Here is a 25,748-nt window from a genome sequence, read left to right as displayed (position 1 = left end):
GTGGTAGTTTTTTTTTTCTTCTTCTTCTTCTTCTTCTTCATCTTCTTTTTCTAATTCTTTTTCTTCTTCTTCTTATTATTATTATTGTTGTTGTTGTTGTCGTCGTTGTCGTTAGTCCCAGATTCAGAGGAGAACGTGTTAATAATAACTGTGGAACAGGAAAAGCCAAAGAGACACTTCGAGGCATCTTTAAGCTGGGATCCGCGCGGGTGCGCGAGTGTGCGCGCGCGAGCTCGCATCATCCCAGATCACACCCACCCGCGTACGATCGCGTCAAGGTGGTCAGAAACGCGCCGTCCTTGGGGGCGGAGGAGGAGGAAGAGGAAGAGGAGGAAGAGGAGGAGGAGGAGGCAGAGCGCGAGCGAGCGCGTCCTTCCTTTATGCGCCTCTATCATTTGCACAGACGAGGGGCCGCAGGGAGCTGAACGCCACAGCGGTTCGGAACCCAGTCCGTCGCGGACGTCAAGCGTAGTTCCCGCTGCCGCTGCCGCTGCCTCTGCCGCAGTCGGCGCCTTCAGCACCGCTCCCGCGCGGACAGCGCGCGGCCACGCCGCCCCTCAGCGCCGCCGCCGCCGCCACATGTAGGACAGCAGGGTGAGTCAGTGCCGCGTACCGGGTGCGCTCACCGATCCCGCGGCGCGCGTGGGAGGACCTCTGCGCTGGCTGGACCCCCAAGAACCCCGCCCCCACCCCACCCCCACCCCCCGCGGAGCTTCGCGATCCCCGCGATCCCGAAGATGGTTTCTTAGGCGAACAACCAACCGGATCGCGCGGAACGGCAGCGCGAGCGGGAGCGCGCGCAGGTGACGGAGCCACGTTATGGAACAGGACGGGCGTGCGCGGCGAGCTGAGCGGGTATGCGCGAGCCGAGCGGCGGGCGCGCTGAGAAATGTCAGTACGTGCGGATGAAAGGTGAAATATGAATGGGCGGGGGGCGATTTGGTGCGCTGGAAAAGCGGCTTGTTGCAGGAGTGTGCTCTGAAGCCAGATGAGCGCGCTGTACTGGGAGCTGGTGTGAGTCCAAGATGCTGTAGTCACTGAAAAATGTGTCATTTCATAAATCTCCACGGCAACATCAACCTCACTGGGCTGGGCTGGGGTGGGGTGGGGTGGGGTGGGGTGGGGGGATCGCACAGAAAGCCATCTGACACTGACATTTGCCCGGGAGCATCTTCCGTTGGAACGTGTGTGCTGCCTGCAAAGGTGTGTTAGATGTGACGCTGCGGTTCTGCGTGACTGAGCTGTGTCTCCGTTCCCTTCAGGTTCCCGAACGGAGCCGAGCGCGTGCGGTGGCTCGCAGAGCAGTCTCCTCTCAGGGATGTATGTGAACGTGGCCATAGCCTCATTTTAAAGCCCAACTGCACCCTGTTTTACCGCGCACAGCCATCGAGGGACTGAGACGGTGCGGAGTCGGAAAAAAAATGACCCACTTGCAAGCGGGCCTGAGCGCCGAGACCACGGAGAAAGCTCGCCTGGAGCTCAACGAAAACCCTGACACCCTGCACCAGGACATCCAGCAGGTGCGGGACATGATCATCACACGGCCGGACATCGGCTTCCTCCGCACGGACGACGACTTCATCCTGAGGTTCCTTCGTGCCCGCAAGTTCAACCAGGTGGAGACGTTCAAGCTGTTGGCCCAGTACTTCCAGTACCGCCAGCAGAACCTGGAGATGTTCCAGAGCTTCAAAGCCGACGACCTCGGTATCAAGAGAGCCCTCATGGATGGCTTCCCCGGGGTTCTGGAGAACCCTGACCAGTACGGCAGGAAAATTCTCATCCTCTTCGCGTCCAACTGGGACCAGAGTAGGTAAATATTTAAATCACTTTACTTTATGTTGTCTGATTCCCCGCAGGATCGTGGCGCACTGCACATGTTCTGATGACCACCCACTTCCATGAGCTTTGATAGACCTGAAACCTGAGATTCAGCACAATAAATAATGAACATTTCTAAATAATAAAGACTGCAATTCCAGGATAAGAGCTTCCAGCAGAACCAAACCCAAGATGGATTTCTGACTCATGAATTTGTTTTGATGATGCATTCATAAAAGTGATCGCTCTGGGGTCTGCAGGCAATTTTTTCTCTGGTTGTTCAGCTCTGAGTCTGAATGGACGGAGAGCACGGTTTACCATCGCACTCACACTCCACTCCTCCAGAAGGTGTGTTGAACGCCTATCCTATTTTGAATGCACCTGTGAACATCTCAGCAATCCAGTTTGGTGTTACCCGTCTTCGGGGGGCCTGATCTTTGTCACAGGTGTTCACAAAGTACTGCTAAGCATCAGGAAGCCTCATTTAGGTCCTTCATGATGGTCCAAAGTAACCTTCTGCATGACCACATAGCTTCTGACGTCCACCTGTTTCCTAGACCATTACTGTTGAGCTATGTTGCAAGTATGTATGTACGTTTGTCTAACAATATGTGGAACATCCACTAGCTGCTTAATCACCCCTGAGCAGCACCATGGGAAATGCACGGTCACCTTAGGTAAAGACATGTGTCCAGATGAAGACCTGAGGTCAGTTTGGCCCTGGTTGGTAACAGAAGATCACTGAATACCATTTGTCACACTACCCGCAGCCTAGTTGTTTCTTTTGCAGTAAGTATTGATCTGTTGCGGTTCCATCCAGGAATGCTCGGAACGAACCCGGAACCGCTCACGGATTGCCACAGTGTTGTTGCGTCATCATATCTGACTCTCACAAACTAAAGCAAAGAAAGCATCTCTCAGAAATGAACATTCACATGTATTATAACTGCACACTGGCTAGAGCTGCTGTCTCTGGACTTAGCAGTCCCACCTTTGAATCTCAGCTCCTGCTGTAGTCCACTTGGTCAAGGTACTTACCTTAAATCAACAGAGTAAAAATTACCCTGCTGTATAAATGGGCAATTAACTGTAAGCAGCTTTGGAGAAAACACACACACACTTACCCCAGGCAGGGTCATGACAAGCCAGAGCCTAACCCAGCAACACAGGGCTGGAGGGGGAGAGGACACACCCAGGACAGGACATCAGTCCACTGCAAGGCACCCCAAGCAGGACTTGAACCCCAGACCCACCACAGAGCAGGCCTTGGTCAAATCCACTGCTCCCCCCTTGCTTTGGAGAAAAGTATCAGTTAAATAAGTAAATGTAAATCCCCTCATGCCAGCTACAGTCAGATCACATTATGGTAACTCCAGGGCCTCACTATATGTGATGTGTGAAGGTAGATCACAGCATAAGATTGAGGCCAGGTTGTCTCAGGGGGTTTGTGTGTCTCCGCACCTCATTTTCTGCATATGGACCAGGCTATAACACTGAGAAATCAGAACCAGGTTGTGGAACTGGGAATTGGTCTGAAGTCAAAGATTATACCAAAGGATATCCATCCATCCATCCATCCATCCATCCATCCATCCATCCATCCATCCATAAAGCAAATCCCATCAGATATTGATATAGTGGTACAGTTATAATAGGTTGCAATTAATATGCAACGCTGATTAAAAAGGCAGGAGGGTAAAAGTAGAGGAGAACTTGAACATGTGGGGAATGGAATCACCCATCCCCCACCCAGCTCCCTGAATCATCATGAACGTCACCAGTAAAGCAGGAGGTTTTTGGAAGAATGTTCTGTGACACGTGTGTACAGAACCTACGCAGCTACAAGAATGTTATGGTCCTTCATCACGCGGACAGTGACAAATGTGATCTAATCTCAGGACATTTGCAGTGAGTGGGCTTTTGTCTGAATGGTCTGAAATCAGTCCTCTGAAGAAGCTGATGCGATGCCCTTTCTTTTGGTCTTCTTGTGCGTCAAACAAAAAATAACATAATGTAATACAGCATCGTGTGGAACCACGCGTTCTGACAAGCCCTGCGGCCCATTAGGCAGAAAACACCAACCGAAATGTTTTGAAAGGACAAACGTGCGTCGGAAGGCGAGACCTTATGTCAGCTTGCTCTGCGGGATTCTGACCGTTCCCCCCCCTCCGTTATTGATTGTTTGACGCTTCTGAATGAAAAAAGATTAGCACCTTTTCTGGGAAATGTTTGGAGAGTGTCCTTTGCTACTGCCAAATATTATGGCACATCGCTGCAGTGCGAGGGGAAAGGAGCACCTCCTCGTTTGTGCTGTGGGGGGGTCGACCCGTAGGAAGAGTCCCGTTTGCAAGAACGGACAAATGACAAACACAACAGTGTGTGCCACAGCATCATCCGCATCCATCTGCTGTATGCCACACATATCCGGACGGGGAATTATTGATTTACAGTTACTCATTTTATCTGATGCGTCTCTCCAAAGCTGCTACAATTATTTAACCATTTGTACAGTGGGATAATGTTTTACTGGAGCAATTTTAGAGTAAATACCCTGCTCACTGGGAGCACAGTCCAAGGTGGGATTTTAGTCTGGGTCCTCTGGGTCCTTAGAGCAAGGGCTGTAACCACTGCACCCCTGCTGTCCTGTACACTCCGTTCAAGTGGTTTCATAGAGCGATCTTTTTACCAGAGTGACATAGAGTGCTGAACAAGGTTGCTGTGAAAGATAGAGTTTTACCAGTGTAACAGGTATGGGTAACAATAGAATGACACACTTGACAGCTGAGGAGAGGAAAACAAAAAATGGTGAGTCTACAAAATAAGGAAAGATATGAAAAATAAAACTCTGGAGGTCCAAGCAGTAGTGGTGGCCCACCCCTCCTGGGCATTCTACCATGGTGACAGGAGTCCTGTCCAGACTAAATTACAGTCCATAGAAGCTGTAATTCATGGTGCAGGAGCAGTTATCTTACTGTACCTCGACACTAAAACACATAAAAACGCTGTAAAAACAGAGCATTTAGTGTTGAGACCTGAGTATATAGTGGGACCACCAGAGTCGCGATTAAGAAGGACCGAAAAAGAGTGTGATCTTTGAAGAAAGAGAGCAGTGAAAATGCAGCAGGGGTTTGAGGGGGGTGGGTGAGTGACATTTTTTAATTTTACAGTACTGGTCTCTCTGGGGAGGACATTTCCACAAACACTCGCCCCCGGCTGACGGCTCACGCCTTAAACTGACCCAGTGGACTCAGGTTTATTATCCATTCATTCAAGCTTCCTTCTTGCTGCATCCGTTTAGCTCATTATTTATTCACACTGGCTTTTCTTGTTACATTCTACGTGTGATGCTCATGCTTGGTAACAGTTTATGAGGATGTGGTTCTCCATGACCTCAAAGAGTTAAAAGATACCATAGCAGACGAGATTCTTCTTTGATGGCAGTCTGGTTTGAAGTTCTCCACCACAGCCGTGAGACGTCATTACTGTGACGATGTGCCCTCTGCCCATCCATCACCCTCCTCCCCGAAAGGAACTCCTTCACGGACATCTTGCGAGCCATCCTGCTGTCCCTTGAGGTTCTGATCGAAGACCCGGAGCTGCAGATCAATGGCTTCATCTTGATCATCGACTGGAGCAACTTCTCCTTCAAGCAGGCTTCCAAGCTCACCCCCACCATCCTGAAGTTGGCTATTGAGGGCCTCCAGGTGAGTTGCTCCTCTGCACGGGCTACGGAAGGTCAAACACACTGCTCATTTACTTCTGTGCTTCAGCTGGCACATTATCAAGGATATTCTAATTTCCAGCGTTAATTAGCATCCAACAGGGACTATAGGGAAGAACATCGTGGGTCAGATTAAATTGTTCTCCCCAAAGTGATCTCATCTGTTCATGGTAAACACTGCTGCCATACACTCCTTAACCCCTACTATTTTAACGTATCAATAGAGCTTTTACTGTGTTTACTTGTTCTAGCTGTTAAGTGTCATATAGTCGATGTCTACGATTGTTGGCCAGATCTGAGTCGCCTCTAGAATGTTCTGTCTTCCCCTTGTGGCCTCTCTTGAACGAGGCGTGTACTTTGTCACTTCTATCGTCTCCATCCAACTGGTCGCTGGTCGTCCTCCTCTTCGTCTTTTCCCCCTAACTTTTTCAGGAATTCCCATCTTGTCGAGAGAATCCGATTCTCACGATATGTCCAAAGTGTGACAACCTTATTCTCATCGTGTGTGTGTGTCCAGTGATATTTCCAGCCCGATTTGATCCAGGAGCCATAGAACCCTACATTTGTAATACTGTGCTTACAAATCTCACCATATGAAATAAGATGAACATATGCCAAACTGGCCACAATCATAACCAATTTTTAACATTAGCTTTCTTTAATGCCAGTTTTTGATGATTAGTGTATTATTTTAAGGGAGTATCCCTGGGAAGGTAAAGTCAGCCGGAGGTAAATGTCTAGAATCAGTTCTGTACGGTTCCTGCTGTCACTCCTCCAGTCATGTGGCTTTTAAGACCTTTCTAGAAATATTAGTCTATGTGACATGATTCATCATCAAAACTAGGTGGAGGATCTGGGATCGAGGTGATGTTTAGCGTGTCATAGTGCTCCTGCAATGCGGAGAGATTTGGGTGACCGGCCTGGGAGGGATGGCATTAGGAGTTGGCTAATGCATCGGAGTAAATGTCGGCCGTGCCCTGGGCTAGCTGAAGGGTCATGACCCCCCGAAGTGTGATGTAATGCTCTCAGAAGCCTGCGGAGTCGCCCAGTACAGGTTGGAGAGGATGAAAGTGGATGAAAGTGGTGCAGAAATAGAAGCTTGCGCACTCCCGCCCGTGTTCATCGCTCTGTAGGGTCGCCGCTCAGTGAAGAAATCGATAGGGCAGCAATGTGCCGTTGGGCCCGGAGGCTGGTTTTCTCAGGTTGCAGTTCAGACTCCTGAGGAGTTAAAAAAAAAAAAGTACTTATGAAAACAGCCTCTGGAAGTGAAGAAAAAAATTGTATCGCTTCAAACTTGAACATTTACATAACGTCATTCTAGCGAATGCCCTCTGGATTCCGGCTCCCACGGCTGGGGAGATAAATTATTACATTCCGGCATATTGTGGCTAAATGTGATGTCCACTATTCTGAATTCTATGTCGGCATTCAAAGGGAAAATCCTCGCTCCAAGTTCCAAAGGTTCACACCACACTGGTGGTGTAGCGGTTAAGGAGGTGGACTTGTGAACGGCGCGTCATACAAATCCAAACCCGAACGCCTTCGGCGAATCATCACGCTGTTTAAATATGCAAAACTCCGTACGAGGCACTTAGGGTAAGAGAACACGCGAACCAAACACGTGGCTAAATAACCTTGTCGGTATTTCAGCAGATATTTCAAAAGGGCTCCAGCTTTCTTAGCTCTCGGGGAGCTGCTTCTCACATGAATATGTTAATGTCGTGAAAGAGGAACCAGCTGCGTGCTGCTGAAACCAGAAGGTTTCCTTTCGGCCAAGGAGACGTCAGCGACGCTAAGGCTGCGCTTTCGTTCCCGATCTGAGCGAGACCGTGCCTGGCCACGCTGGCACACAATAAAAAATTTAAAAAAAAAAAAAAGAGAGAGAAACTGTCACGTTTACATACTGTTGCAACGTCCTGTTGCTAAGTAACCAGATCAAGTGGGAAGGTGCTCCGCGGTCGGATTTCTAAAGACTTGGGAGGGCGTCGTTACTTTGTGGTGGTTGTCTGGAGCGCGTCATTATGGGGGTGCCAACCGGAAATGTCTGAAGAATCTGACAAAGATTACTTCAGACAAAAAAGTTGAAAATCTTGATTCATCGCATAGGTTTGATATCGGGCCCACGACCGTTTACGAATGTTTCTGCTATGGCAACAGTCAGCAAAAGCATTTTTGCGAGGCATCGCTCTTTTTGGATGACAGAGCTGAATAAACATGAACAAAAGGCATTTTGTGTAAGCTTGCGATGTCATTGTGACCTTGGGATCCTCAGCTGGAGGATTAAACCTCTGCTCATTTGTGTTGATGGAGATAATTGGGAGCAATGAAATAATCAAGGGAAAACCACGACCCAGCAAAGGTGACGTGTGATGTGTGTCCCATGCAGGTAGCCATACCAGGCACCTCACACATGGACCCCTGGCTCTTGAACCCGTGCCCGGTGCCTTTATCATAGGGATAGTCGAGAGGCGACGCTTCCACACACGGGCCCCTAAGAAAGCTACCGGGTCACGGCAAGACGTATGAAAACGGCACGAATACCAACATACAGCAATAATACTAATGTTTACCACTGTAAACACCGCAGCTGCGTCGCATCAGCACCAATCAGCAACAGTCAGCAACTTGCAGCATCAATGACAATTAAAACATGAATTAAGACGTGTCAACTGGGGCGCTGCTAATCGTAACAGTGCGAGAAATGGGGAAAAAAAATAATATGCAAGTACAATATATACTGTATGTGTAAAACACCCTCGTTTTCCTGCCCGGGAAATGAATGGATGCCGCAGCGGCGCTTTATTTCCCTGGTGGGATTGTTCGCGGCTTGCGAGCAAGGAGGATACACGCAAATTAATTATCTCCCGAGGCCCGCCGTGACATTGTTTACCCACATACGCGCCGCATCGGCTAATGAGGGAACGGTTCGGCGGCGCAAAACTCGCTTTTCACATGACAAAATACCACAAGCACTTGGAGTGAAATCCTGGTTTCCTGCTCTAAAGATCGGAACCCTCACCACCCTGACCGCCACCCACACTCCCAGGCCCCCGGGGAGTTCTCCAGGATTGATGAACAATATTCTGTGTGAGCGAAGCTCTGAAATTAATAAAATAAAAAAAACTACTTAATCATGGGAATTGCCCAAAGGACACAAGGCGGCGAATTCCGATTTTCTACACGCAACAGTGTAAAATTGGTTAACGCCCAAATTAAATTTCTCACCACTTTTCCCAACTCTGACATTAATTCCCAGGGCTTTCGTTAAGTTTCGTTAAAAGGCATCTGAAAGAGTTGGTTCCATGCATCGCTTCTATACGTCTGTCCCCACATCTGACCCAAGGAGACACAGAAATTAAACACAGGATTAACATCCAAGTACATCCGTTATACAACTGAGATTTAGCTTTGACTTTTTTTATACAATGGCAAGAAAAAAGGACGAAGCTCCACAGCACAGACACACACACACAAACAGTTGTAATTACTGCTGGAGTAACCATGAGTCGCTTCTGGAAATCCAGCCACATGTTAAAGTTACACAAAAATAAGATGTACTGTATACCTGCTGGAGCAAGAGGTGGTGTAGTGATCAGAGCCGTCACCTTACACTCTACAGACCTGGGTTTGAAGCCCTTCTCCTGGAGCAGTACCCTTGAGTAAGGTACTTACCCTGACTTGATACAGTAAAAATTACCCAGTTATATAAGTGGATAAATCAAGCAGCTTTGTTTACAAACCTAATATTTACATTTATTTATTTATCAGATGCTTTTCTCCAAAGCAGCTTCCAATGAACTCTATGTAGTGTTATGAGCCCACACACCTTATTCACCGTGGTGACTTACACTGCTAGACACACTACTTACACTGGGTCACTCACCCATACATCAGTGCAACACACACTCTCTGTCACACACACTATGGGTGAACCTGAACGGCATGTCTTTGGACTGTGGGAGGAAACCAGAGCACCCGAAGACTTACACTGCTAGATACACTACTTACAACGGGTCACTCATCCGTTCATCAGTGGAAAACACTCTCTCTGTCGACTCGCTGTGCCACCATGCCGCCCACTGCAGGTGTCTTCAGGCAAAGGTGTCAGATAAATAACAGCTGAAATAACCCTGTTCGCTTCTCCTTGCTCTTCTTGTCTGAAACTGTTAATAAACACGTTCTTCTTCCATCATTATTCCGTGAAGACAAAGGAGGTCAGACAGTGTTTTAAACATCTCAGGGGCATCCACAGTGCCACTTACAGCGTAAGAAGGTTTTGGAGAACACATTCCCTTAGGTCCTTCTTAAGCCCACTAAAGCGGGAGAACCTTCCGGATCCAAAATGGCTCGGTGCGGACCGCTGATCCCGCTGATCCCGCTGCATTCAGCGGGGCTTCGCTTGGAGCCCAGCTTCCGGCTGTCCTCGGGGAGGCGCACATTTCAACAAGCTCTGCATTAATCACCCCGCGGTCCCCGCTCGCGGCGTCCCTAACACCAGCCATTAAGTACAGTGACGTACGACCAGCAGAAGATAAGCGGGTGCAAACACAATGCTTAAGGCTTGTCTAACGGAGCCATTGCTCAGAGGGCTGGACGGGTCCATCTCCCTGGTCTTTTAATCTGTCAGCACTGAAGTACCCTGCTCACCAGCAGTATGGCCCAAAAGCGTGATCACGGTCTCTCGTAATACAAAGACAGGCCTCTCCATACAGACTAAATGAGGTACAGGTGGTCTCCGATTTACGATGGTCCGAGCTACGATTTTTTCGACTTTACGATGGTGAGCCGGCGATAGATGTACAGCAGAAGCCGTACTTTGAATTTTGATTTTTTCCCCGGGCAAGCGATATGCGGTGCGATATTCTCTCGCGATGCTGGGCAGCGGCAGCGATCCACATCTCCCAGTCTGTCACATAGAGGCGTGTATTAGGTGTATTAAATGCATTTTCGACTTACGATATTTTCAAATTACCATGGGTTTCGCGGACCGTAACCCCATCGTAAATTGGGGACCACCTGTATAGAAAAATCAGGCCTTATAAGAAAATATACACGGTGTTGATAGATAAAGCTAAGGTGAACAGTGCTCTTTTACAGTCTAGATTTAATCCGAAAAGAGTGATGTAAAGTTTTATTTAAGGCCAGGGGGTGGCGTAGTGGTTAGATCTGTTGTATAGCCGTTTACATTTACATCTATTCATTTAGCTGATGCTTTTCTCCAGAGCGACTTACACCGTTAAGCTACTTACAGTTATTTACCCATTTATGCAGCTGGGTAATTTTACAGGAGCAATTTAGAGTAAGTACCTTGCTCAAGGGTACTACAGCCAGAGGTGGGGCTTTTGCAGTTGAATGAGCAGCGTTTGAAACCCTGCTCTAGTTGTAGTACCTTTGATCAAAGTGTTGACCTTGATTGGTTCCGTAACAATTAGCCAGCTGTAAATAATGGGAAGTACATCTGCATTTATTATATTAAGTAATATATTGTTTTAAGTAGCTTTGTAAACGACCATAACTCTGTACGCTGCCTTAGAGAAAGGCATCATTTACATGGTTTACAGTTTTTGATTTTTAAATAAGGAGGCTTCTGCCCAAAGTCTTGGTCGAAGCCCAGTAAAGGGAACAGCTGTTCTACTTAACCAGCAATATTTCAATAATATTATCCAGCTTCACAAATGAAAGTGAAAGCTTCTTTCAACAAAATATTAATTTGATTATCACATTAAGCGACTTACGAAGAGCAGTACTCTCTTGCAGTGTTACTGGGGACGTTAGATTCCAGTTGCGTTGCTGTTTTCTCACAGCAGCCCTACATCGGGAAGGTCACCGTCCACCCCCAACCATCCACATGAGTGGGGGTCATGGAGTAGGGGAGCAAGGGAAGGTGAAATGTGAAGCAATCCTTGACATCTGGCACTGAAATGACCAAGATTTGTATTTTTTTTAAATTCATTACAGATAACAATTCTATTGTCATCATTGATTTAGGCTTGTTCACTGCTCGCTGCTTTCACGCAGCTCAGCCATTAATGCTGGATGTCCACTGAACCAGCTCAGGTCAAATACCTTTGTCAATAGCACATTAGCGGTCGATGTCTGGTTTGAACCGGCGCCCTTCTCTTCATGGTCGAGCCCTACGAGTCAGAAGCACCGCTGCCCGTTGCTCGGAGCCCTCTGGTAGGCACTCGAGGTCGAGTCGCCATCACGGTGCGGGTCCAGGCTTGTCCCCGGGTTCCGGTGGCCCTGCCAGGGTAGTAGCACAGGCGTGTGGAGCAGTAGTGTTGGACTCAAGTGTGATGGTTGAGGAACTAGACTCAAAACTACAGGATTGGGGCTCTAAATCCCAGAAAGGCAGCGGCAGCTGTACCTCCAGCTTGTAACACCCTTTGCTGTATAAAAATGTAAACTGTGTTTGTCTCTTTGCTCAGATGTGCTGCTGAATTATGTAAATAATGTAATGTCTTGACAGGCTTTCAAGCTGCGGTTTGCCCTTCCCGTGCGGAATTCCTCGGGATAAAAGCCACCGCTGAAATTAATAATAATGAAGCTGATTGTTCCCCTCCCCCCACAGGACAGCTTCCCTGCGCGCTTCGGAGGAATCCATTTTGTCAACCAGCCGTGGTACATCCATGCCTTGTACACAATAATCAAGCCTTTCCTCAAAGACAAGACCAGGAAGCGGGTAATTACGGCCAGTCCCTCTTTCTCGCCGCGTAAACCAGTGCTGATTAATTCCCACAGTGACAGAGAATAGAGGCAGAGGAACAGTCACAATAAGACGAGTAATGAAAGATGGCATTGAAATGTGGATAAAATTATTCACGGCCTGACTGTTAAGCAGGGTACACCAGAAAGGCAAGAGGAAGAAGTAAGTGGGGACAGCTGGTAGCATAGTGGTTAGCGGTACTGTCTTTGGAGCCGAAGGTGGGTTTGATTCCTCGCCTTCTGTTGTAGTGCCCTTTAGCAAGGTATTTACTTTAAAATTACCCACCTGTGTAAATAGGTGAATAACTGTGAGCTTATAATAATCATAACCTTAACATTGTAGGTTACTTTGGGAAAAAAAGTACCAGATAAACAAATAGATGTAAGTGGCCAAAATGTGTTCGGTACACTGGGTCTTCATGTGATGGATGGTCAATCACAAATTCTCAACAGATCTTTTGGCACATTTATTTTTAATTGTTTCTTTTCTTATTCATTTGTTATTATTTGTGTCCGCTTTGGAGGGAAAGTGACTTGTGTTACTGCATCCAACCTTTAGTTGGCAGTAAAACGCACCCAAGAAGAGTAAGACTTTGGGACCACCTTTATACCTTACTTCCAATGTTCATGACTGGTGTGTCAACTTGATATTCAACAGCAAGGTCAGCAGTCAGTGCTGAATAGGCATTTGTGAAGATGATGCACTTTATTTTCAAACAATTTAAATTAGTTTTATTTTTAACATAGCTCAAAATTAAAAAAGTATATTACAACAAAGTCTTACAAAGATTTTAGTTTACTATAGCTGTTTACAGCATTTTTACCGGACATAACCTGTAAATAAATCAAGGGTAAAAATAAATCATATGTATTGATTTTGACTTTGTGGCAAAACTGAATTTGGTTTATTAACATATCAAAATGCAAACTGATGTCAGGTCCCAGCTGCATTTGCAATATGAAAAGCCAGTGTATATGCAGTAAATTACAGATAAATAATGAAATTAAAATGTATACAGGTGGTCCCCGATTTACGATGGGGTTACGTTCCGCAAAACACATCACAATTTGAAAATATCGTAAGTCGAAAATGCACTTAATACACCTAATACACATCTCTGTGTGTGACAGACTGGGAGATGCGGATCGCTGTCACTGCCCAGCATTATAAGTGTTTATTGCACCGCATATAGCTTGCCCGGGAAAAATCAAAATTCAAAATTCGAAGTATGGCTTCTACTGAATTTCGAACCATCGTAAATCGGAAACTGTCTGTATAAAGAAATAGAGTGCTGAAACTACCTAATTTCTGAACGACATTTTGATACGAACAGTGGACAAACTAAATATACTCAACAAACACTACTGTAATTACAATGGATCAGGCAATTAGACTATTTCTGCTTCACTGACATTTAATATCTACAATTGCACTTTAGCAATTCTCTTTATAGAGGCCATTTTTACCTGTAATTTTAAGAGGTTTTTTTCTGTATCAGAAAGAAATGCTTTTATTTGTAAGAAGACTGCTAAAAGAAACATTATACTGAATATGGCAAATATGGCAAAACTGTCATTCATTCTGATTGATCAGCAGTTTTCGTATGCAAAATTGCCTTTTTCTTGGGACACCATGAAAATTTTTAACCGAAAACTAAGGAAAACGCATTTCTTTTGCTTTAATATTGGCCTGTATCCCACCAACAGATCTTCCTTCATGGGAACAACCTGAACAGCCTGCACCAGCTCATCTTCCCAGAGTGTTTGCCGTCTGAGTTTGGCGGGACCCTGCCGCCCTACGACATGGGCATGTGGGCGCGGACATTGTTAGGGCCGGAATACAACGACGAGACGGAATACACGCACACGTATGATGCGCTTCACGTCAAGGAGGCCCTGGGCTCCTCCGACAAGGACTGCACGGAGAAGCTCATGAAGAGGTAGGTTCACAAGTCCCCGTGCAAGATCTGAACTTCCGTCTGTTCATGCATTTCAGTTACGTCTTTCCAGTCTTTCCCAGTGATGGTTTGGGGTCCCGTCCAGGCTGTACCCTACCTTATGGCCTGTGCTTCCTGTTTTGACTGTGGACCACCGTTACCGTGTGCCGCACAAGCGGTTATTGATGATGTATGGACAGATGGTACAGTAAATCCTTGATATAATGAAATCTGATTTAGCGGTTTTTGAATCTGGCCGACAAAATTGAAATTTCTGCCGTTCATGCAGTTCACCGTTATTTTCCGTTGATGTTGGTACTTTCATACTTCCCCGTCAGTCTGGTTGATTTGCTGGCCTTTGTGTGCTTCGTCAGTCGTTCTGCGAACGTAACACCTAGTAGTACCTAGCAGGCTATATAGGCTGTACTTAAGCGACATATGTTGTCATTTATTATTATTTTTCTAATTCATGACTCAATACATCTAGTGAAATTTGACAGTTTCACGTAAATATGGGTGGTGTCGTGTTCCAAAATATTTAACAGACTTCTGGTTTTGCATAGGTACTATTTTATTGTATTGGACGATGTCAGACACCCACCCTCCCCAGTTACACACACATCATCTGAAACCGCACATTCCATACGGGGTGTCACGGCTAGCCGGAGCCTAACCCGGCAACACAGGGCGCAAGGGGGCACACCCAGGATGGGACGCCAGTTCGCCGCAAGGCACCCCAAGCAGGAATCGAGCCCCGGACCCACCGGAGAGCAGGACCCGGTCCAACCCACTGCCCTCCCCCAATTAGCCTGTTATATTGAGCATATACCGTATTTTCAATCTTCAGCTTAGTCATAGTTTTCAAACATCTGGCGGGCAATGCTCACTACTCGTTTTCGATTAATTGTTGAGTACTTTGAAATTGCTGATGTATGATACCAGCGAAAAGTGCAAGTCCACCTGGGCAACACCTCTGTGGGAGGAAGTGGAGAGAAGAGCGGAAGCAAAGCAACACGCAAGTGTCCTACAGCTGCAGGAACTGCTGCAAAGAGCTGGGAAGACATGGTACATCCCCTCCTCATCAGACTTGTTCGCCCGAAGCCTTGCGGTGAAAAAGTGTTCTCCTCCAAGTGGACTCACTCTTTTCACCGGTACCGCCTGCGCTGCGTGTGAGACTGTGAGCACGACGATGAACGAGCGACTCCTTTCAGCCCCTCGTGCCGCTTGGGTACGATGCTCAAATGCGACGCATGCTGTACCGAGCGCAAACTTCATTTCACCACGGGCCTTTCGCTGTTCTTTCTTCTGGTATCACAAAGAGTGTTGAAACACTTCCAGGGTGTATTTATGGGGGAGTTATTTTTTGTTCTCTTGTTTCAAATCTCTTTCAAAGTGCCCCGTGCAGAGATGTGAGGCCCTCCTGGCTGCGAGAGCGCGTTTGGTTGGGGCGGCGGGACCGGCCGCAGCTGCTGGGCGCGTTTTCTCGGCCCGGCTCCACGTTTTAGGCTTTTATTTGTGCCGCTGGCTGCATTGTACGAAAGCCAGGAGGCGAAGCGCCGCTTGAATTAACGCTCTCGCCGTCCAAACGGTACATTTGCGTGTCGAGGCCTCCTGGGCGTCAGATGGCCGACATGTTGCCGGGGAAATGTCAGAGCTGGAAGCAAAGGAAAACGGAACACGGCTCTCTCATCAGATTTGCGTTTTGAAGGTTTTTTCCCTCTCATCTGAATAATTGCTTCTCACGCTTCTCGGGGGATGAAGTCATCGTTGGTGGGAAGACGGAGACGTCAATCGGTGTCGAACCCACAGCTCGCTGGTTATTCCCCTCGCTTGGCCGCTTTCATCGTCCCGTTCATCAGTCATCACCAACCGTTTGGTGGGCTGTGCGTGATGGACGATGCGCATCTGGCCGCCGCTGCCCCAGCCAGATCAGCATTTACTTTTGGAACTGGGTTATAGTGACGATCTGATGTTCCTCTGGATCTCTCCTACTGACGGTGACCTACCGCCCTTTCCCTTCCGCTGATCGCATCTGTACTCCGAGGTTCACTCTACTCTAGCTCACGGTTGGCCTCACTTCTCCTTTCCACCGCGATCAAGTAGAGAGTGAAGTTCTGAGAGTTAAATGGGCCCAAGGAGCACCATGATAGCTCCTCCCTGCAGACTTCTCATAAACTATCAGTGTGGATTTTTTCTCCCCCATCTTGTTCGAAGGTAACGACCCCCAGCAGAGCAGTAGAATTTTACCAATTCTGTCGTCTTGGAGCTCCTGCATTCATAAGGGAGGAGGAGTAAGTCGCAGAGGAAATTGCTATAACTGATGAATCTCATGTGAACGGATATGCAGGACATCGCTTTTGGGTTTCTGTGCAAAACGGTACATTTGAGGTCCATAGAGACTCGAGCTCCGAAGTCATGTTGATGACGAACATCCGTGCCCGCGGTGATACATACCACTTACAGATTTGCCTATTAATTTGTCTGATTATGTCTTTAAGCAACAGCTTCGCATCCACCGCTGTGTCCTCTGTCTCCGATGGTTTGTTTGGGTCTCGCTCACGCTACCGACTTGGCCGCCGACACCCGTTTGCCTCCTAGCCTCAGAGCGCGACCCCTTTTACCCCTCGCTCTTGCTAACTGCTGTCGGACCCTGTGATGCTCCAATAACAGCTGGAGGGAAATAATTCACTGTGATTGTGCTGTGAAAATGGGGAACGGTGGAGAAAACTTGCGCGTCCATGTGAAAGCAAGATGCACATCTTAGATGTCGATTATTATTATCACTATTATTATTATGTAGCTGATGCCTTTGTATAATCAGACAAAATGTTTTGATGGTTTTTTGATTTAACTATTACAGTGACAACTATAATATCACAGTTAGCTGATCCCTTTTATTGGCTGCCCTTGCAACTTGTAGGTGTGTTAAACGTAGTTGCAGTTCTGTCCATTTATACAGGTAAATCTAATAATTCCGATTAAAAAATTCTCAAAGGTATAACAGGGTTGCCGGGTTAGGCTCCGGTTCGCCACGACCCTGCTTGGGACAAGCGGTTTCAGACAGTGTGTGTGTGTGTGTGTGTGTGTGTGTGTGTGATAACAGCAGGACTCATCCTGGGACCTTCAGCCTCCTTCTCTTGTTGACAAGAGCAGCTCCGCTGGATCATATGCTGCCCGGAAAGGTCGAGAACCAATGTACATTTAGGGTGCAAATTAATGCTCTTGAGAGCAGTTTCCTGGGTGAGTCACTTGGTTATCAAGGGAAAGTCATGTCTCTACCAAATCCACCGGCTGCCCACCCCCTGCCATCCAATTTGGCAGATTTTTCTTGCTTTTAAAGACACACGTGGCGGTGAAGAGGAGGCCTGTCCATAACTGAGCTGTCAAAAGTGGAACGGAGGGCCCAGGGGGCCACAGGCAGGGCTGTGACGTGAGGGCCAGCAAGCATGAGGTCACCGGTGGATTTCACATTCCAGGGACAGGTGTCCTTCCTTGACCCCCCCCCATTCACGCACACACACACAGAAGCCTGTCAAAAACAAGAGTGATGACAATCACATGTGACAGGCTGCTGCATCAATCACATGCTAAGCACAGAGGCCCACAGGAGAGCAGCAGGGAGCTCCTTTAATATTCACCATTCTGCTGATTCCACCCTTTTCTCATTCACTGTTTATTTGTCCCGGGGAGATGCGGGCATACTTCTGGAAGGTGTAAATTTGACTCGGCCGTTTCCCTCTCATTAGCTTTGCGTGACGCTCTCGGTAGGAGCTCGAGACAGACAGGCTGCTGGCGTGTTTGGAACAAGTCAAATAAAATCATGTGGAGTGAAAGCACAATGGCAGATTTATAAGTTGCAGTGATTTAACAAGGACCAGAATGCCGTTATTCCATTTTTTCCTGAACTTTTAATTCATAACAAGTTACATTTCTCCATTTAGCTGAAGCGTTTCTCCATAGCAACCTATAATGATTTACAACTTTCTACAGCTGGGTAATTTTTACTGAATCAGTTCAGGGTAAGTATCTTGATTGAAGGAATTGAGCAGGAGGTGGGACTAGAATCTGGGACTTGTGAGTCCAAAACAGCAGCTCTAACAACTGTAATACCTGACTTAAAACATTACATATTTATAGAAGCCAAACACTGGACAGGATGCAAAACTCATAAGGGTGTCTGAGTGTCAAGTCTGAAGCCTTAACTACAAAAAATTATACCGTAATCCCTCAATTTAAGAATTTAATCTACTCCTAAAAAAATGGTGCGGATACTAAAATTTTGGACACCCAAAGCCTATTTCCTATCGTTTTAAAAGGGAAAAATCTGCTTTGGAAAATAGTGTTTTCCTTATATCCAATAGACAACAATGAACATTCAATAATGAAATTTGTTAAATAAGTAACTGCAGAAAATTTAAAAGAAACAAACTAGGCCATTTACTGCAATGAACTGTTACTGTACTCACTGAGCGAAAAGAAGAACAGCTAATTGTGAAATGTGGAGGAGGAAGGAGGTTTGGCAGTCATTCTTGCACTGCACCTTGTGATTGTGCACAAAGCGAACATCAGACAGGAAGGAGGTGATGGTAACCAGCACCAACTGCTGTACATTACATTTACATTTATTCATTTAGCAGATGCTTTTGTCCAAAGCGATGTACATCTCAGAAAAAGTACAACTTATGCATTACATTGAGAGGAGACATAGCTGCAGACATGAAAGTCTCAAGCAAACCTAGTTTGTTCCCTACCACTTGCTGCACCGAGGTTCATCAGTGTAGTTACTGCACTTCCTCTTCATTTGCGCAACATGCAACTTTAAACTTTTTTTTACATATGCTTTGGACAAATTTCGTTTTACTGGTTCATTCTGGTATGGGGGCTCGGTGGTGCAGTGGGTTGGACTGGGTCGTGCTCTCTGTTGGGTCTGGGGTTTGAGTCCCGCTTGGGGTGCCTTGTAATGAACTGGTGTCCTGTCCTGGGTGTGTCCCCTCCCCCTCCAGCCTTACGCCCTGAGCTGCCGGGTTCGACTCCCCACGACCCCGTATGGGACAAGTGGTTCAGACAGTTTGTGTGTGTGTGTGTGTGTGTGTGTGTGTGTGTGTGCACATTCTGAAAATGAAAAACCCAGAGCTGTTATACTGAAATTTTGGATAAAGAAAGTCCATAAATTAAGGGATGCGACTCTCTGTGTGTTTCTGTGTGTGTATATGTATACAGTAGAACCTGAGTATATAATGTCACTCTATTAGTGGTATATTTTTACAGAAGCGGTTGTTCACAGTAGTGTAAGCAGCTCACTGGAGGCTTCTCTCTAGGTCTCATTACTTTAATCGAAGAGAAGAAGGACTGGATGAGCTTTGTGGGATCACACATTTCCCTCTCACTCTTCACTTAACAAGATCCGTTCCCATCCTGTCCAGCTTGTATTAATCAGAGCACCACCTAACATGCCCGGATTTAAGTAAGCGTCTGTAAGCTGGTTGCTGACGGCAGAGCCGGATAAAAATGGGTGAACGCAGAGGGTGGCACAGCTGGGCGGCGGCGGCGGCGGTGGGTTCTGCGGAGGCGGGTTGGGCTCCGAAAGAGCCGGCTGGGAAGAAGCGGGGGCCTGCTGAGCGTCCTGGACACAGGGAGACCGGACTGAGTTTGGGTTATGTCAAACACGTAGCACGAGCAGGTGGCGTAGCGGTTAGAGCTGCAACCTTGCAAATGGAAATCTTGAGGTTTGGAATTCCTGCTCCTGCTCTCGTTCCCTTAAACAAGCTCATACAGTAAAAATGGCCCAGCTCTGTTAATGCCTATGTAATTGTAAGTATCTTAGTGTACAAACCTGACGTGGTAATTTGCCTTTGAGAAAAGCATCAGCTAAATGAATATTTACAGGGTACATTCATCGTGCTCAAGGTTCAAGTCTTAAAAAATCTCTGCTGTTGTCATCTTTTGCGATGTAGATACCCGGAATTGCTTCGGTAACCAAGGAATACAGCGGCAATCTGCCTTTGATGTCACTGCTGGCAGGACTAATATTAGCTGCCACTTTCGAGGTTCCAGTAGCAGCCGGACACGTAAGGTGTCTCCAAAGCAGCATCTTCTGTTGTCACCTCGAAGGTGTAGTGGTTTCCCCCAGCACGGGAGTTGCCCCTCAAAGCAAATGCGTTCTGGACTCCCACCGCATTTCTCCATTGTACTCAAAAACACGGGCTGATATTCGGTCTCGAGGAGCAGCAGGAAAGGGAGCTCAATATCGTCGGCTGAATAAGAACGCAGAGAGCCCGAAGGAATAACTGAGGTGGTCCGAAGCAGACATATCTGTCCAACAGCCTGGTTAATAAATAGCAGGAGTACTTAATAGGCCTGGAAATGCAGTTATCAAAGATAAAAGACAAAGTTGGCAGTAAGGACAGCGGTGTGCGTGCATCGCCAGACTATATATTTAACGGTATCTGTCTGACACTTTGGGCTACTTTAGATGCCGCTCTGGGTTCCTCAAGCTGGAAGCAGACAGGATTTATCATCAGGGTGTCCAGTAATGGATGTGGATTTATTACATATTTGCTAATAGTAGAGAGCGTTGTCTGACTGACTGTACAGCTGCATAATTTTGGAATTTATAACGGCTAAACAAGCCAGCGGCGATTTTTTTTCTTTTTTACATACAGTTACAATCCCATACGCACCGTACCTAAACCCCTTGTGAGAGCACTGTGCTATTGAAACTTATCCCGCCTTGCATCCGGATCTGAACCGAGATGGTCGGACCTCGAGATGATGAATGACGCTGCGTTCCGTCTGCAGAAATGTAGCTCCAAAGCAGGTGTCAATATGCAATGTTCAATATTCACAGTGTGACCCTCTAGGAGGTGGCTGGGGTAGTGAAGGGCTTTCAGGTTGGGCAGGTTCAGATGAATCTAGAATGTTCTGATGCATGTCAGATCTTAAAGCCACCCGCCGGCCATTCAGGCCAGACGGTGGCTCATCCCGCCTGCGGTTCGCTCTCGACCGTAGTGTTGTTACACAAGTGCGACCCGCCCCCGCCGGAGAGGAACGAACACGGAACGTGAGAACTGGGGGGCTGACGTGTCTCGCGGAGGCGGGGCCAAAGCTGCCTTTAGGATTGGGATGCCTGCGAGGGCAGCTGGTAGGGGGCACGGTGTGCTCTGCCTATCGATACCGAAGCCGGCGCCCCGTGTCTTTCCAGAGCCGGGTCCAAAAATTCGACAGACGGGCTGACCGCGGAACATAATCTATCCTGTAATCCACCCCGACAATGGAGGCGAGATGCTCTTTCTTCCTGTCACTCTGTCGTTTTTAATTTTGCTCCAAAATGCTCTCCAACCAGGGGCAGATGGAGAATTCTGGTTTTCATATACAAATATGTTCTAATTTTAGAGCTCCTCCTCATCTTCCAGCGAGAGCACACATGATGTCTAAACTGTGGGATTTGCAGCCCGCCTTCCCTTCACACACAATGGACGGATGTGAGGCGTGGAGAAGGAACTAGATGCACCTTTCACGAGGGACTGGTGCGGGTTCGATGGCCTGGAGAAACACGTTTGTCGTTGTCCTAACGGCTGTGGAGGGACCAGTGAACTCTGATGTGAAGAGTGGTGTGTACCTTAGGAATGGCACGTGATGCACCTTCTCCTGAACACTCATCGGTTTTAGTGGGGAAGGAGAAGCTCCTGTGCACCACCGACAGGAGGCGGAAGGAGACTCCTTTACCCGCAGGAGCACAAATCACTGGAACTCTCAGCACAAAGAATCACGAGGGCCCACTTCCATGCCACTGGAGCTGTCAGTAGTACTGAACAACGTTACCGTGTTTCCCTTACTTTCTACTCACATAGGGAGTTTACACTTCTGCATCTCGACCGAAACGCCATAACAGCCTTCATCGTTCCACTGTTGTTGCTCAGGTCAACTGAGGGGCAGCAGGTGGAATATTGGTTAGAGCTGCCACTTTTGGGCTCAATGAACCCAGGTTCAAATCTCAGCTCCTGTGGTACCCTTGACCTTTGACCTCAAGTGGTACAGTAAAAATGACCCAGCTGTATAAATAGATAGATACTTTTAAGTTGCTTTGGAGCAAAGGGTCAGCTGAATGAGTAAATGAAGTACTTTATGTACCTCTTCTGGAATCTCGAGAGTGTTGAGGGTGCAAGTCTATGTCTTCAGCTACCATCATACCCTCTGCCCGAGCCACCCTGTGCCGGGAAGCTGTACACTGAAACAAAAAAGACAAAAAACCAAACATTGCTGTTAACTGTGCCCCAAAACACCTGTCTTAATAAATTCATTGGGACAACGTCCGGTCTGTAGAGTCGAGCGCTTTAATGACGTCCTATGGAGCACAGTGGAATACCTGCTCCCATGTACATGTGCCTTTTTTCTTGTGGAAGCAGCTGCTCTAGCAGAGTGCCGTTGGTTCTGATTTCTTCACAAATGCAGACAATGACTCAGACAGAAATAATAATCCCAAAAAATCAATGCCATGTATAATAAGTAAAAGTGAAATAATAGGTAAGTATCCATTTGCATGCAGAGTGTCGAACCAAGCACCCGAGAGATGCCGGTCTTCGGGAACAGTGAATTTCGGCAATCGTTGCACCGCCCATGCTATTCACCCCGCCAAGGAAAATTGTTTTGGAGCACTTGGCGGACTGAAGAACCCATCTGCCCCGCAGTGCCCCGCTGACACCATCCACAACAGAGTGTGTAATATCCTGTCATATCCCTCTCTGCTTCTCCCTCCCACGGAGTCAGGCCTCCCAGCTCCGTTGATTCATTGTTGTTTTCGCCGGCAAATCCAAGCGGGAACATCTCTGCTGCTTCTCACTGCCCAGACTGTTCCTGCACCCTTGGCAGTCGTGCCGGTTAAATCATGCGGTATAAATAGATAAAGTACATAGCGTGCATAAAGTGTGAACTATGTAATTCAAGCGTATGTTAAGCAACAAAATAATTACTACCGAATCAGCACAAGACAGAAAAAAAAAGTGATTTAAAAAGCCCATCCAAAGCAATCGAGAAAGTTTACCGTATTACAGGTGGTCCCTGACTTACGATGGGGTTACGTTCCGCGAAACCCATCGGAAGTCGGAAATATCGGAAGTCGGAAATGCATTTAATATACCTAATACACACTACTTTGTGAAAAACCGGGAGACGCAGATCGCTGCCGCTGCCCAGCATCACGAGAAAGTATCGCACGTCGGATATTTACAGATTATTGGACATTTACAGGATATTTACAGAAACAAATCTCCCCTCGAGGCTGCAGCCGCAATTTACCCATCTGAACCATTTCGTGACAAGTCTAGCTGTTTGGATCTAACCTTTACTGATCTAACTTTTTCCCCCGTTTTACGCTACTTATTATTTTTCCATTTCCATCAGGGTCGTTTTTACTGTGTCAATTCAGGGTTAGTACCTTGCTCAAGTGTACAACGGCAGGAGGTGGGAATCAGGTCTTCAGCTCCAAAGGTGGCAGCGCTAACTACTACGCCACCCGATGGCACCTTAGTGTAAATTTTGATCCCCACCTCTGGCTGTAGTACCCTTGAGCAAAGCACTTACTCTCAGTTGCTACAGGAAAAATTACCCAGCTGTATAAATGGGTAAATAATAGTAAGCTTGTAATAATAATAGCCTTAACATTGTAATTCCCTTTGGAGAAAAGTGTCAACTAAATGAATAAATGTAAATTTTCTCTGCCCAACACTACGGTTAGCACGTAATAACTCTAAGTAACGCAATAACCTGCTCCACGTGCTGATGTCTCCCCTCAGGTCCCAGTCGGCGGTAGAACCCGGGACACTGAAGCACAAGGACCGAGATGACGACACAGCGCAGCCCCTACTGGCTCTGGACTGAACTGCAGGTGGGGGGATGGGGGAGCGCCCGTGCCATCGGGAGCTGGCGTGAGCCGCCGTGACGCATCGTACGTTGGCGCCAGACGTGCCGGGGGGGACGCCCACGCTCGACGCCGCAGGGCCCGCGGTCTCACCTGCCACCGACTTGCGTTGCTAACTCCAGCCGAGCAGGAGCCTTCAGCGCCGCCTGCGTTTCGCTCCAACAAATCATGACACTTCAAGGCGAACGGACAAGAAGCGGTGTTAGATTTACCGCAGTGGACTTCCTCGCCGCACGCTACTGTAGACGCTTATTTTCGCGGAAAGCAAAAACTGACCGATTTCAAGGATTGTACTTTCAAGGACTTTTCCTGCTGTGACCTCAAAACTGATACATATAAAAAGAAGAAAAAAAAAAGACACACGATGCTCCGCAAAGAATGTACATACATGAACTTAACACTAAACCCTTGAAATATACGCGTATTTATTGTGTGTGTAGAGGTTTGTTAATGCAGAACAATTACGGAAGTAACCCGACAAGTGGTTTCTGGAAATCTGTGTTTCCGTCGACGGATCTTCTCATAATACGTTGGGAGAAATGGAAACGTTTCACGCGTTTCAGGATTACTTTGTATAGACGGAGCCGTCGCCGCCATTAAAGTAACGCTGAGCTGCCGTTCCATGTAACGCTCTTATTCTTGGCTCCAGGAGACACCTGCTGAGCTGCGGTCACCGTCGGGAGTGTGACTGACGTTGCCGAGTGGAGACGCCTTGGCCGAGTACGTCGCTCAAAGCCAAAAGCGACATGGAGGTCACGGGATACAACACGCCTTGTCCCGGGTTCAAATTGTGTACCCAACCCAAGGTTAAATACTCCTCGTAAGTCAAGGGGTGGTATCTCCTCACGTTGGGTAGGAATGTGGTTGAAGGTGTCTCCTTGCACTCCGAACGTCCCGGGTTTGAACGCCTCTTTTGCTGTAGTACATACGAACATTTTTACTGTAAAAATTACCCAGCTGTATAAATGGGAAGATCACTGTACGTAGATTAGTAGAAAAACATTACACTGTAAATGGCCTTGGACAAAGGGCGCACATAAGTAAATCGGTGTTAGTCGGTCCACTACGGGGTTCGGTGGTGAGACAAGGCGTTCATGGGTTCCATTAAAGATACGGATCCCTGTCTGGGGCGATAGCCGTTAAAGGACGGCGTTTACCATCAAAATGTTTTATGTCTCAAAACTTAGCAACTTTGACTTCCTTTAACAAATTGTGATTTTTTTTTTTTTTTTTTTTTTTGGTTCTGTGCTGTATTTAAATGCAATTTTCATCATGCAGAGGTCCGAACAAGGTAGGTTACAAGTGTTTGTGCCGTTGAAGGAAAAATGTCACAGCGACTGCCACGATGCTGCCGATACATGCCGGAGAAGGCGGAACAGAATAGCAGATGTTCTCATTTTGCAAATTTATTACGCAAGGAATAAACAGATTTTTGCCCTTTTAGAGTTTCAGCTTGGTGAGTGCGTTCATGTCCATATTTACTCAGAACTGACAAACTCTTTTTCTGTTAGTTTGGTGTAAGTACCTCGGGATATTGCCGCCGTGGATACGGTCAGCTACAGGTCGATACTGGGCTCCGTTTTAGGACACGTGACACGACCGTTTAGTAACGTCAAGAAGCTGCACTTACAGTAACCGCAGTGTAACGCGG

At 47.2% G+C, this 25,748-nt stretch overlaps 1 protein-coding gene across 3 annotated transcripts; it reads left to right on the top strand.

Annotated features, from left to right (window-relative positions):
• Positions 1-210: 210 nt before the first annotated feature.
• LOC108929601 (clavesin-1-like) lies at positions 211-25,526 on the top strand. Of its 3 annotated transcripts, none has more exons than XM_029255150.1 (6): positions 211-594; positions 1,263-1,810; positions 5,348-5,522; positions 12,111-12,221; positions 13,952-14,184; positions 23,973-25,526. In XM_029255150.1, the coding sequence occupies exons 2-6, from the start codon at positions 1,422-1,424 to the stop codon at positions 24,055-24,057; spliced, it is 993 nt and encodes a 330-aa protein (XP_029110983.1). In that variant the 5' UTR covers positions 211-594; positions 1,263-1,421; the 3' UTR covers positions 24,058-25,526. The 3 variants fall into 3 exon arrangements, with proteins under 3 accessions (XP_029110983.1, XP_029110985.1, XP_029110984.1); XM_029255152.1 differs by lacking the exon at positions 211-594 and adding an exon at positions 777-855; XM_029255151.1 differs by lacking the exon at positions 211-594 and adding an exon at positions 841-912.
• Positions 25,527-25,748: the final 222 nt, after the last annotated feature.

This window comes from Scleropages formosus, chromosome 9 (assembly GCF_900964775.1).
Source record: "Scleropages formosus chromosome 9, fSclFor1.1, whole genome shotgun sequence".
NCBI classification, from domain to species: Eukaryota; Metazoa; Chordata; class Actinopteri; order Osteoglossiformes; family Osteoglossidae; genus Scleropages; species Scleropages formosus.
The sequence above is the reverse complement of the archived record's forward strand: the minus strand, read 5'-3'. Positions and strand labels throughout refer to the sequence as shown.